This window comes from Sphaerodactylus townsendi, linkage group LG14 (assembly GCF_021028975.2).
Source record: "Sphaerodactylus townsendi isolate TG3544 linkage group LG14, MPM_Stown_v2.3, whole genome shotgun sequence".
Classification (NCBI taxonomy): Eukaryota; Metazoa; Chordata; class Lepidosauria; order Squamata; family Sphaerodactylidae; genus Sphaerodactylus; species Sphaerodactylus townsendi.
In genome coordinates this window covers 6,813,219-6,824,681 of record NC_059438.1, presented here as the reverse complement: position 1 = coordinate 6,824,681, position 11,463 = coordinate 6,813,219, and the positions used below count along the sequence as shown (strand labels likewise).

Sequence of the window (11,463 nt, the reverse complement as noted above, 5' to 3'; positions counted from 1 at the left end):
TCTCAGCCCCACCTACCTCACAAGGTGTCTGTTGTGGGGAGAGGAAGGGAGAGGAACTGGTAGGCCACCTTGAGTCTCCTTACAGGAGAGAAAGGTGGAGTATAAATCCAAACTCCTTCCTTCCTTCCTTCTTCCTTCCTTCCTTCCTTCCTTCCTTCCTTCCTTCCTTCCTTCCTTCCTTCCTTCCTTCCTTCCTTCCTTCCTTCCTTCCTTCCTTCCTTCCTTCCTTCCTTCCTTCCTTCCTTCCTTCCTTCCTTCCTTCCTTCCTTCCTTATTCTTCTTCAGCAGCAAGGGTCTCTGCACTAGCCTGAGACTCCATCTAGGCAATGTGGTGCCTTTGGTTTAGGGTTGCCAGCTCCAATTGAAAAATTTCTGGAGATTTGGGAGTAGAGCCTGTGGAGGGCAGAGTTTGAAGAAGGACTGGATTTCCGTGGAGTATAATATCACAGAGTCCACCCTCATGCTCTTCAGCAGAACTCATCTGGCAATAAGGTGTTAATCAAGGATATACCCAGGCCCTACCTGGAGGTTATCAAACTGAAGAATTTTACAGTGTGAAAGGCTCCCAACCAAGGGCTGTCTAAACTGAATCAGTTTATAGAACATGATTTGGCTGTGAGCCTTTCGCACTGTAAAATTCTTCAGTTTGATATTGTGTGACACTGACACCGCCACTCTAGTGTGTCTGATGCCTACCTGGAGGCTGGCAACCCTATTTTGGATTTTTTAGAAAAATCAAAAGAGGGTTTGTTCGTGGATTATGTTTAAATATCTGCTTTAGAAATCTCAAGGGAATTGTTAAGCCTGTCGGTGCTTCTGGAATTCTGAAAGTGAATAAGTACCACCACAAAATGGCTGCCCCAGAGACCAAACACAAAATGGCTGCCACCACCTGCTGGGACCTAGCACACCATTTTGGGAGGTTCCAAAACAAGCATCCTCCTGTGATGGGGGAAGCCATTTCTGATGGGGTGCTGTTTTGTAGGTGCAAATGTGATGCCTCTTGGGATCTTCTGAAGCATCTTCTGTTCCAGTGTGGCACTGGGAAGGGCTTGGGATGTGTCTGTATGTATGAGAAACTGTGAAAATAATATCCATTGGCTAAGTCTGGTGGATCCTGCACAGGGCCAATGTGCACTGTGCAAGCAGACTTGCTGAGAAGTTTTCATGCAATGTCCTGTTCAGCTGTCTGGGTAGTAGCAGGCTCTCTTGTTTATCCAAGCCTATATATGAAGTAATCTCTTATTCAGAGAAAAGTAAGCCCGTGAAAATTACTGTTTTGCTTGGGTTATTCTACTCAGCGTTCCCTTGAGAACAATAGCCCAGAAGTGCCCTGCCCCAAAGAGTTTACAGTCTAACCTGAGATCCTGGTGAGGGAGAGTGGGTTTTGAATATTGAAATAGGATTTTTGTTCCTAAAAAATAGTCTCCTGGGATACAGATGCCCATCCAGGGGCATCCATCCGTCGATCCCCAAATAGACAGCAATTTAATAGCCCACTGTGAGAATTGCTTTGGTGTTTGCCCTGCACATTTGTGGTCAAGAATGGACCCGGCCAGAACACTGGCTGCTCTTGTCAATTTGGGCTGATGAAATTGTGTGTCTAGTAGGCCAGAAGGCTCAGCTGTGAGAGATCTGTTTTTCCTTCACTTCAAACAGCAAGCAAATAACATTTCCAGGTAGAAATGTATTGAAAAAGACGACACCTGTAACAAAGTCATTAGAAAAGACAGGATTCTTTTTTTTTTTGTTCTCCGCAAAAGAGGGGCAAGCGCCAAGCACGCCGGGGCAGGAGGAAGAGACGACACAAGCCATACCCTTCGTCTTCCGCCTGCTCACAGTCAGTCTCTGTTGAGGGTGCACCAAGCAGCTGCCAGAAGGGGAGGAAAGAAAAGAAGCAGAGATGTCTTAAAAGGGCACCCAGCAGCAAACTATTTATTCTACCCCATCACCACATGTAGGCACAGATGAAACATCTATACCCTTTCCAACAAAACGAACTAAGCAGAATTGTAACTTCACCCACCATACGCTGGACTGCCTTTGTTCTAGAATGCTCTGTTTGGGTCCTGGTGCCCTGGGGACAGAACTAGGTAGGCACTAGGACCTAAGGGGAGCATTCTAAAACAAAGATGGTCTAGCACAGCGGTTCTCAACCTGTGGGTCGGGACCCCTTTGGGGGTCAAATGACTCTTTCACAGGAGTCGCCTAAGACTCTCTGCATCAGTGTTCTCCATCTGTCAAATGGATAAATGTTAAGGTTAGGGGTCACCACAACATGAGGAACTGTATTAAAGGGTCGCGGCATTAGGAAGGTTGAGAGTCACTGGTCTAGCACGTGATGGACGAAGTTACAGTTCTACTTAGTTCTTTTTGTTGGAAATGGTATAGACGGTGAAAATTAGGAGATAATCTAAATTAGGGGTGTCCAACAATGCTCAGAGGGGGTGATGGGGATCGTAGTCCAGGAACATCTGGAGGGCCAGAGTTGGACACCCTGATCTAAATGAAGCCGAATAGTTCTAATCTTCTGTTGCCAGTAGTTACAAGACACCCATTTGGATCTGGACCACAGCATGAGGGCAAGAGGGAAGGGTCAGAACCTCCCAGCTACTATTTTCCCAACCCCAAATTACTCCACAGGTCCTTGTTGGGCCTGGCTACCAATAGCGACTTTCTTTTTGGGATGCTCTTCAGATCTTGGTTCTCCTGTGGTCAATAAGTCTAAATCAGAGGTCCTCAACTTTTTTGAGTCTGTGGGCCAATTTGGAATTTTCAGAGGGGGTGGTGAATGCCACACCAAAAATGGCTTCTAAAGGAGGCAGAGTAACACTTCAAATGGCTTCCTCAGGAGATGAACCAAGTGGAATACCACCTTCCTTGCATTCCCTGGAAAAAAACAAAAGTCTGAAGAGGGAGTAAAACCACATGGACTAAGAAGAGCCCATGTGCTTACTTGTTCTTCTGATCTTCTACCCTTTCATTCAAATGAAAGTAGCCAATAAGATGCCCTGCCTTTTAATGGCCCCACCTAGCTTATCAATCTTGGTGGGCATCAACAGAAGACTGGCAGGTATCATGGAACCCACAGGCACCATGTTGGGGAACCCTGGTCTAAATTAAAAGACTGGGGAAAGGAAGTGCTCTACAGATGTTATGAAACGACGGAGGAGCCTTAGTGCCTAGCAAATGACGTTCTTCCTAAATATCACGTCCCATGTCACTCTCATTCTCCAATGAAGTATCAAATACCATGCTAGTCATCCACCCTTTATGGAGTTTGCCAGAGTCCCAGATCTGTACCTGGCACAGAAACACTGGAGACTGCTTCCGGCTGAGTCAGTGTGTCCACCTTCACGTGTTGAAAGCTTTTGCAAGAGGGAGTCTGAAGGTGCCTGGAGATAAGAGAAGAAAAGAAACAGCCAGTGTACTTGATGCCAGCCACAGGGAGCACCTGGTGTAGTGGATGGCAGACATTAGGGCTGAGTTTGCAAGTAGACCAATGATAATGGCAATGAACCAGATGGCCTCAAAATTTCACAAAGAAGTCTAAAGATAAACATTCTTTTTCACAGGAAATCATTTAACCTATACATGACAGGCTCAACAGTATCAGTGCATTCAACACTTCTCCAGTTTCTTGTAGAAGAAACTGATTTAGGAAACAGATGTAGAAACATACTCCATTCAGGTTCAGGGGTTTTAACACGTCTGTCCTGCTCTGTGTTATAGGTTCTGAGTAGCTTTTACAGATGAATTTCAGTATTATGAATTCAATAAGGAATCATGTTGAATGGATTTGTAGAAGTGGAAGATGCTTCTCTTGGCACTGGTATTCAGAGGTTTACAGAATCAAGGGAAACCCTCAGCTTGATGCTTTCTTGTTGGCCCTCCAGTTAACCACTGTGTGTGACTGGGATGCTGTACTGGATGGACTGATCCAGCAGGGCTTCTCTTATGACTGAGACTAGGATTGTCTTTGCTTTTACACGGCTGCCTCGGAAGAATTCATTCTGGTAGGGACAGGAAAGTAGGTTTTCAGGAGCTAGTCACTTGGTGTGTAAGGGCAGCGGGTTGGATGTGCGTCATGCTTTTGCGGGATGCCTGAAGCAGGTTATGCAATACAGACAACTCAGCATTCTGAAAACCCTATATTTCTTCTTTGAAAAAGGAGCAAGAGTCTGGCCCTGCTGGTTGTGAAATGCCAGCTGAAATCTCACTAGCCAGAAAACTGCCAGTGGTTCAGGTTTCAGTTCCTTGCTCTTCCCAGTCCCAGAACAAATTATGCCAGAGTTTAGAAAGAGGGAATAAATCATGCAAATATGATGAATGATTTATGCAAATTGACTACCCCGTCTTTAGCAATTTTTCAGCACAAAAGTGCACTTCACAACTGAGGTTTTGAAACCAGCTTATTTGAAATTATTTTTTTGTCTCTGACAATGAACCAAAAATGCTTCCTTCTAGTGACTCAGGGGACTGGCCTATCAAGATTAGTATTGTCTACACTGACAGGCAGTGAATCTCCAATCTCAGGCAGAGATCCTTCAGATCTCCTGCTACCTGATCCATTGACCTAGAAATGCATGGAATTGAACATGGGACCTTCTACATGCCAAGGAGATGCTCTACCTCTGAGCCAGTGCTCCTGCCTGGATTCAGCAGTTTTGCTGGCCTTGTATCCCTTGTAATGCCCCACTGATGCACACTGTCTTTTAATTTTTTCCTTTGGAGTGGTTAGAGTATTGTAACTAGGAGAGAAGACTTTTACGGGGATGGAGGAATAGTCCTATCTGGCAGCATGGAGAATAAGCACACAAATGGCACCATGATGGCTCTTAAAGCTACAGGCACTCCTTTTGTCATTTTTTGTTTTTTTAAACCAATTTTTTTTTAGCTTACACATTTTTTTGCAAACCTGGGGTTCTTTTTTGGGTTTGTAGAAAGATCTATTTTTCCTGCTTACAGTTCCAGTCACAGGATCTAAGCATCCAAAGATTGACATCACCTGATTTTGTTGCCTTACCGTTTCCAATCATCCTCGCTCTCCCAGAACTCGTAGACAATGAAAGTTACTCCATCTGGCAGCCTCACTGCAGTTACACTGCAAAAGAGAACAGAAAGGGATCAGAACAGACAGCAATCAAAAGTTGCGGCGATTGCAGGAGGACTGAAAAGCACCACAGTCTGCCACACCAGAGCTGAAGGAGGCGCTTTCTCTCTGATGATAACAGTCCCTATTAGTTGATGGCCACAATCAGTGCTAAGTGGGCCATTAACAGCAGCAAGGAGCCCTTTGTTAACTAGCTCTGATTGCTGGCCTTTGTATACAGATCCGGAATCTTAACATGGTCCTTGTCCCCCAATTTTACTTTGCAGCGTAAGGAACAGCTCCTTATGACTTGAATCTGAATGCACCTGGTGTCAGTGGCGTATCTGCCTGGGGACAAGGGGTAACCCCTGTCCCCGGGCACAACTAATTTGGGCACGTGGGGGTGCAAAATTCGCCCCCCCCCAGATGTCTTTGCGAAGATGACAAGGCAGCAGGAAGCCCTGCTCGAGCCCCACCCCCAGGTGGGAGGGGCGCCTAGAGAAGGTTTGTCTCCAAGCGCCATTTCCCCCCCAATATGCCTCTGCCGGGTGTTATGGACATTGGCTGATCCTGTCCCCCTCCCGGAAATCAAATAATCTGTCTTTATGATGGTGTGGGGTGTGCACTGCCCCTACAAGGTATCCAACAACAAGGACTGGGTCTCACAGGATAAGAGGCAGAGGACATCTTTTGCCCTGTCCTCCTGGGAGGAAAAGAAGGAAGGGGCAGATGGTGTGTGTGTGGGGCGAGCTTGACAAGAAATTCACTTTTTGTTTCTAAGCAAAGACTGGCTTTGTGAACCACGCAAAAGAATCAAATATTTTCAGAGGAATGTAAGTGCGCTGATGCTTTTCTGAAAGATCACAAATAATTTTTCCATACATCTAGCACACATCTAGATTTAGGACACCAATCCCATTTACAGGCAACAATTTATCTGTTAATGGATGGAGAAAATATATTTGTGTGTGCAATAGATTTTATTCCAAACATCCCGCATCCTATAATGGGTACTATAATGCACTTGTAACGGATGCTGTAATCCATCCATGCTCTTTATATAGCTGCTGTAAGTGCTGTTTAAAACAGAAAAATCCAATCTACTCAAGACATACCGATCCATATAGTCTCACTGAGAAACAAACTGCAGAATTCCCCACCCCCAGAAGGAGAGTCAATATTTGTCCTATACTCACACATATATATGTATGTGCATGTATATGTGTATGTAGTTCATTTTTCCAGAATGAGCCTCTAAGCAAATATTTCCATATTACTTCCAGGATGCTGCTGACATTCATATTCATCCCCTCATAAGCACTCCATCCAGTGACTCGCTTGTGTGAATAAGCTATTTATAAACCTAGCACCATAGTCACAACTTTGTCATTATCTCAGACACAATGGATTTTAATGGAGTCACCTCAAGAGAAATCTAGTAATAAACATAGACTTGTCAACTGGCCCACAGACTGGGGGAGGCTGCTTTGAGCTGGATTGGCGGGCCAAATGAAATTACACCTGCCCTAATTTTGAGCCTTACTGAACTTATTCAGCCCCCAAACACCGACTGTTTTGACCTGCTCATTGTTCAGAGCCGTATGTCACAAAATGTCTACAATGACTGAAGTGAATAAGTAGTTACGGAAACTCAGGCTTCCCTCTGATTACTGCAAACATTGCCTTTTTTCCTGACTGTTGTACGAACCACACTACTTTAGGCTATTTCATCAACAGTCCTCCTGCTGGAAACTTCACACACATTTTCGGCAGTAATGGGGAAACTGTACTTACTGGAAGCAGTCCTGCTCTCCTGCCACATTTTTCAAGTACTGCTTAAGCGAGCCACAGAACTCTCCCATGTGCTTCTGGGAAACACTCATCTCATTTCGTACCAAAAGAAGGTACTGAAGTAGCATTTGGGAAGAGAGGAAGGAAACAGAAGAGCAATTTTAAGGGAGTGGGATTTCGAATGTGGCTGATTCTACATTGGCAGGAAGAGGACGTAACACCAACAGTTTGGATGGGATGGTTTGTTGCCCCCATACACCTTGCCTATAATTCAACTCCTGTGCCCCACTTGGGCCCCTTCCGCGCATGCAGAATAATGCACTTTCAATCCACTTTCACAGTTGTTTGGCCCTGGTCAGTACCTGGATAGGAGACCACACAGGCAATGGCAAACCAACCTGAACGTCTCTTGCCTTGTACTCTGTATGAGGTCACCTTAAGTTGGCTGTGGCACCTTTCACCACCAGCAGACCATGAAGGGAAAGAAACAACCCCTTAATGCCAAGCAGCGATGAAGTGGAACAAATGAAAAGTCATTCTTCACAGCTGGGTTTTATAAAGCAACTCCCCCTTTTGTGAAAGCAAGGCGGACGCATTTCAAGGCTCCCCTGTGAAATCTCAGCACCCATCTCCAGATAAGACACTGGAGGAAAGGAGCAGGGACCCTTTCTGCAGAGCGAAGACAAGTTATTTTGAGGCCCCGTTTTTCATACTCCAGTTGCTTTTCTAATCACAAGCACCCGGATTTGATTAGAAAAGCAATCTCTCTGCTTAACCTTGTTCATGTCTGGAAGCAAACAGCAGCACAGCCAATAAAGAAAATCTCACAGCACATTCCAAACTTAAAAAAAAAAAGGTGTTGCCATGGGGAAGGACAGTTCAGTCTGTAATACCTTTGGGATGGTTGCAAAATCCTATCAGAGTGGATTTGGCAATCAAACTTTGTCCTCCCGCCATTGCTTTTCACATCAAACCCTAATCTCATGGGAGATGAGATAAGCGGTCTAACAGGAGGCTGCCCCCCTTTGGTTCCCCCTCCCCCAGTTTCTCACCAGTGTTTGCAAGAACCGAGAACATTTTGCAGATTTTGTTTTACATTTTTGTGACACCAATATTCACAGATTGCAGGAAAACCCATGTGTTGCAGAAAAAAAAAACAAGTAACAAAAATAGTTAACAGAAATACCTTCAAGAATAATGCCTTTGAATACCTGGTGTATTGAAATCTGTGTCTTTAATAATCACTTGATGAGTAGAGTTTAGAGAACCAGCCCTGGAGAGGTCTCTCCAGAAAAACTCCAGGGAAAAGAGGGAGTGGATCCTCATGTATAAACAGAGGAAATTGAGGAGAGCCCTCTGCAAGCCCACTGTGCAGAGGAGAGTCTTGAGGTAAGTGTTTCATACGTAATAGGCCACTGTAATTTTAGCAAAGTTTTACAGATGAATCGGGGGGGAAGGGGTTGAAGCAGCTCATGGAACCAGCATGGAGTCCCACCAAAACATTTGTCCACCCCGCCAAGGTAAGTAGCACCTACACTGGCAGGGAGGATAAACCTGGCACCTACACTGGCAGGGAGGGTAAAGAGGCGGGCAGGTGCCATGGAGCTCCACAGCACCCAACCCAGAATAGTCTGCTGCCTGAAGAAGCGCGCTGGACTAAAGCTGGATGCTGGTGTGCTTGGGGTGGGCTAGGAGCATTCCCACAGGTGGAGCGGACTTTATCTAGCTTCCATCAGCCTTTTGAATTGGGATTGCCACCAGCATTTTCAGTAACATAAGTCCATTTTGCCCTATGGACGGCTTTCTGGGGGTCGGGGGTTTCCCAGTTTTGTCTCCCTGCACTGCCTGAAAGCCCTCTTAGAGGCAGCATGGTAGCACAACAGTGGCACCATCCCTGCCCACTGCAGCCTCTGGATTGGGCTGTTAGGTATTTTCTGTTGGTTGTTCCAACCTTCCACACCCATTCTGAGTTACAACCATTCTTCCTCATGAAATGGGAAGAAGGGGAGACATGTACATAGATTAATAGATGTGGACTGAGATGCTCATTTTCTGTCCTACAGATCTGCGAGTGTGTGTGTGTGTGTGTGTGGAAGTGTGAGAGTCAGCCGTATGAACAAGAAATCTCCCATTTGATTGCTAGCAGCCTCCTTTTTCATGGCTTTGAGGAAGTGGAGAGCTTGACCATATGGCTGTGGTAGCATCTCATGTTGGGAAGACGGGAGAGCAACTGGAGGGACTCCGCTAGAGCGGGAGTCTGATTGAGCTTTCCACCTGCCTTTCTCAAAGAAGATAAAATGTTTTGAGACACTTTTCCAGCAGATGGTGGCTGAAAGGAAGAAGAGAGGAAAAAAAACCCCTACCCTTCCCACTTCTGCTAATCTGCATATGCAAATCCATTCTGTCTGCAAAGACAGGCATTTCATGGCTACTTACTGCACAGGCTGTGTTTTCGCTGTCTGACAGTCGTTGATGCAGGTCAAACCAGAGAGTCTGTCATGGAGGAAATGAAGACAGGAGAAGGTTGTAAATTTGCAACACACCAAAGGTAAGAACAGCTAGATAACAGCAGCTGTGAAAGAGTCATTTGCTGGATCCATGTGTGTTTATTTGTATGTTCACCATCCAGGTGTACTGTGAGCTGGAGCAAAGCTGGAGCACATTGGTTGAGGGCAACTAAGCCCCCATCTTGCTGTCCTCCATAGTCCAAAGGCTTTTTCTCCTAGCCTGGCTCTGGTGACCAGAAGTGAGCTGGGCTGGAAGAGAAATGCTGAAAGCAACAGAATACAGAAAGGTATGGAAAGAGAGAAGGCGGGGTTTAGCTCCCCTTACCTATACCCTTTTATGTTCATAAGAGAACTGCTGCCAGTCAGAAGCAGAAAATATGGAGAAAGACAGCCTGATGCTGTGAGACAGATTCTTATGACAACAAATAAATATTCTTCCAGGCAGACCTTTTAATTTGTTGCTACAGAGCCCAGGCAAGATTTCATGCTGAAGTGTTGAGCGCGGGCCCCTGCCTCCTTAGCAGAGCGGCACAGTGTCACCCTGACACAATTACTTCTAAATGCTTCTGCTTCCTCTCACTCACACAGGCCCCAAAACGTGCCATGCTACCATCCAACTTGAATCAAGTGCTTAATCAGCAGCTCCTGGAAAGGTTCCCATTTCCCCTGAGGATTGGCGGCGAATACATAATGCCTTCGTTCATTCTGATGTGGATCAGAGCTTTGGCTCCTCTGTGGTGAGCTCACGCAGCCTCTATGAAAATCTTGGGATTGGAGAGCCCAAAATGGTGGACCCAGGCCTTCAAGAGCCTCAGATTTAGACCCTTGTTAGTTTGAGGGGGGTGGGTGGGAGGCATTTGATAAGTTTCATGAGTCATTTTATGTGCATCCCTGTTGAACCAAAATGCAACACACACTCTCAGCCTGGAGCTGCATATTTAAACAAATACAAGTCATAACTTGGTAAGAGAATAACTGATACAGATTTTGTCACTCCCTTCCCATCATCACCATTTTATTTTTATTATGGCTACAGCCCTTAAAAGCTGGAAATGGCCCAGGTCTTTCTTAACAAGACTGGGGGGATAGTGGTGGGGGGGGCAGGTCTCCTGTTATAGTATGAGACCCTCTGTCTGGTCCCTGTGATCCCTGCTGCACTCAACAGGTTGGCATGGGGAATATGGGGTGGGGGGAGGCAGGATGGTATCCACCCTCAGCATCAGCATCACGACCAAATGATGACCCAAAGAGTGGGGGGAACTGCTGTGGTATGAGTGGGGAGAGACAAGGAAGAATAGCAAAACCCAAAGAAAGCATAACACATGGTGATCTCCATTACTTCTCTGCAAAGGGAGATTTAAAAATTGCACTTTAAGAACTTCCAGAAACCCCAGGGATTCTCTGATCTGACAGTGAGGTGAGTGCCAAAGAGGGGAAAATGTGTGTGCAGCTGAGAATAAAACCTAAAGAGAATGTACGCTCAAAACAAAGGAGACTGTGTGTGTAAAAGATGGATGCAGCAAGCAACAGCTTTAACCTGGCAGCAGTTTAAGGCCTAGAGGCGCCTGGTGATGGGATGGGTGACCCCCACAGGTGCTCAAAGGCAGAGTGTCAGAGCAATACTTGGTCAAAGAAGCGTAACTCCTTTCAGGATGTTTATGTGCATGAGCATTAGTGCAAAATGATTAAAATAAAATAGCTTGTTTGTTTAATCTCCCTCCACAACAGAGGTCTGAACAGGATGGAGGCAGACACACACAGACATACGTGCCTGCTGGTAAACTCTGGAATGGGCTACCAGTTCCAAGTTGGGAAATACCTGGAGATTTTGGGGGTAGAGCCTGAAAAGAGTGGGATTTAGGGAAGGGAAGGACTTCAATAGAGTATAATGCTGCAGAGGCCACCTTCCAAAGTGGTCACTGTTTCCAGGTGAACTTATCTCTGTTGACAGGTGATCAGTTGTAATCCCAGACGAGGCTGTGAGCCCTACTCTGTAAACTGAGAGTGGGATGGGGAAGGAAGAAGAAGGAGTAGGAGGAGTTTGGATTTATATCTCACCTTTCTCTCTTTTAA

At 45.8% G+C, this 11,463-nt stretch overlaps 1 protein-coding gene across 1 annotated transcript in view; it reads right to left on the bottom strand.

Moving 5' to 3' along the window:
- Positions 1-190: 190 nt before the first annotated feature.
- The window catches only part of NECAB2 (N-terminal EF-hand calcium binding protein 2), a 164,774-nt gene continuing 153,501 nt past the window's right edge, over positions 191-11,463 (bottom strand). The window contains exons 9-13 of the mRNA XM_048516258.1: positions 9,320-9,376; positions 6,887-6,999; positions 5,027-5,104; positions 3,304-3,395; positions 191-1,870 (exon numbers count right to left, since the gene is read on the bottom strand). Of these exons, the coding sequence (XP_048372215.1) occupies positions 1,842-1,870; positions 3,304-3,395; positions 5,027-5,104; positions 6,887-6,999; positions 9,320-9,376 (369 nt within the window). The 3' untranslated portion in view covers positions 191-1,841. The remainder of the gene's footprint in view (positions 1,871-3,303; positions 3,396-5,026; positions 5,105-6,886; positions 7,000-9,319; positions 9,377-11,463) is intronic.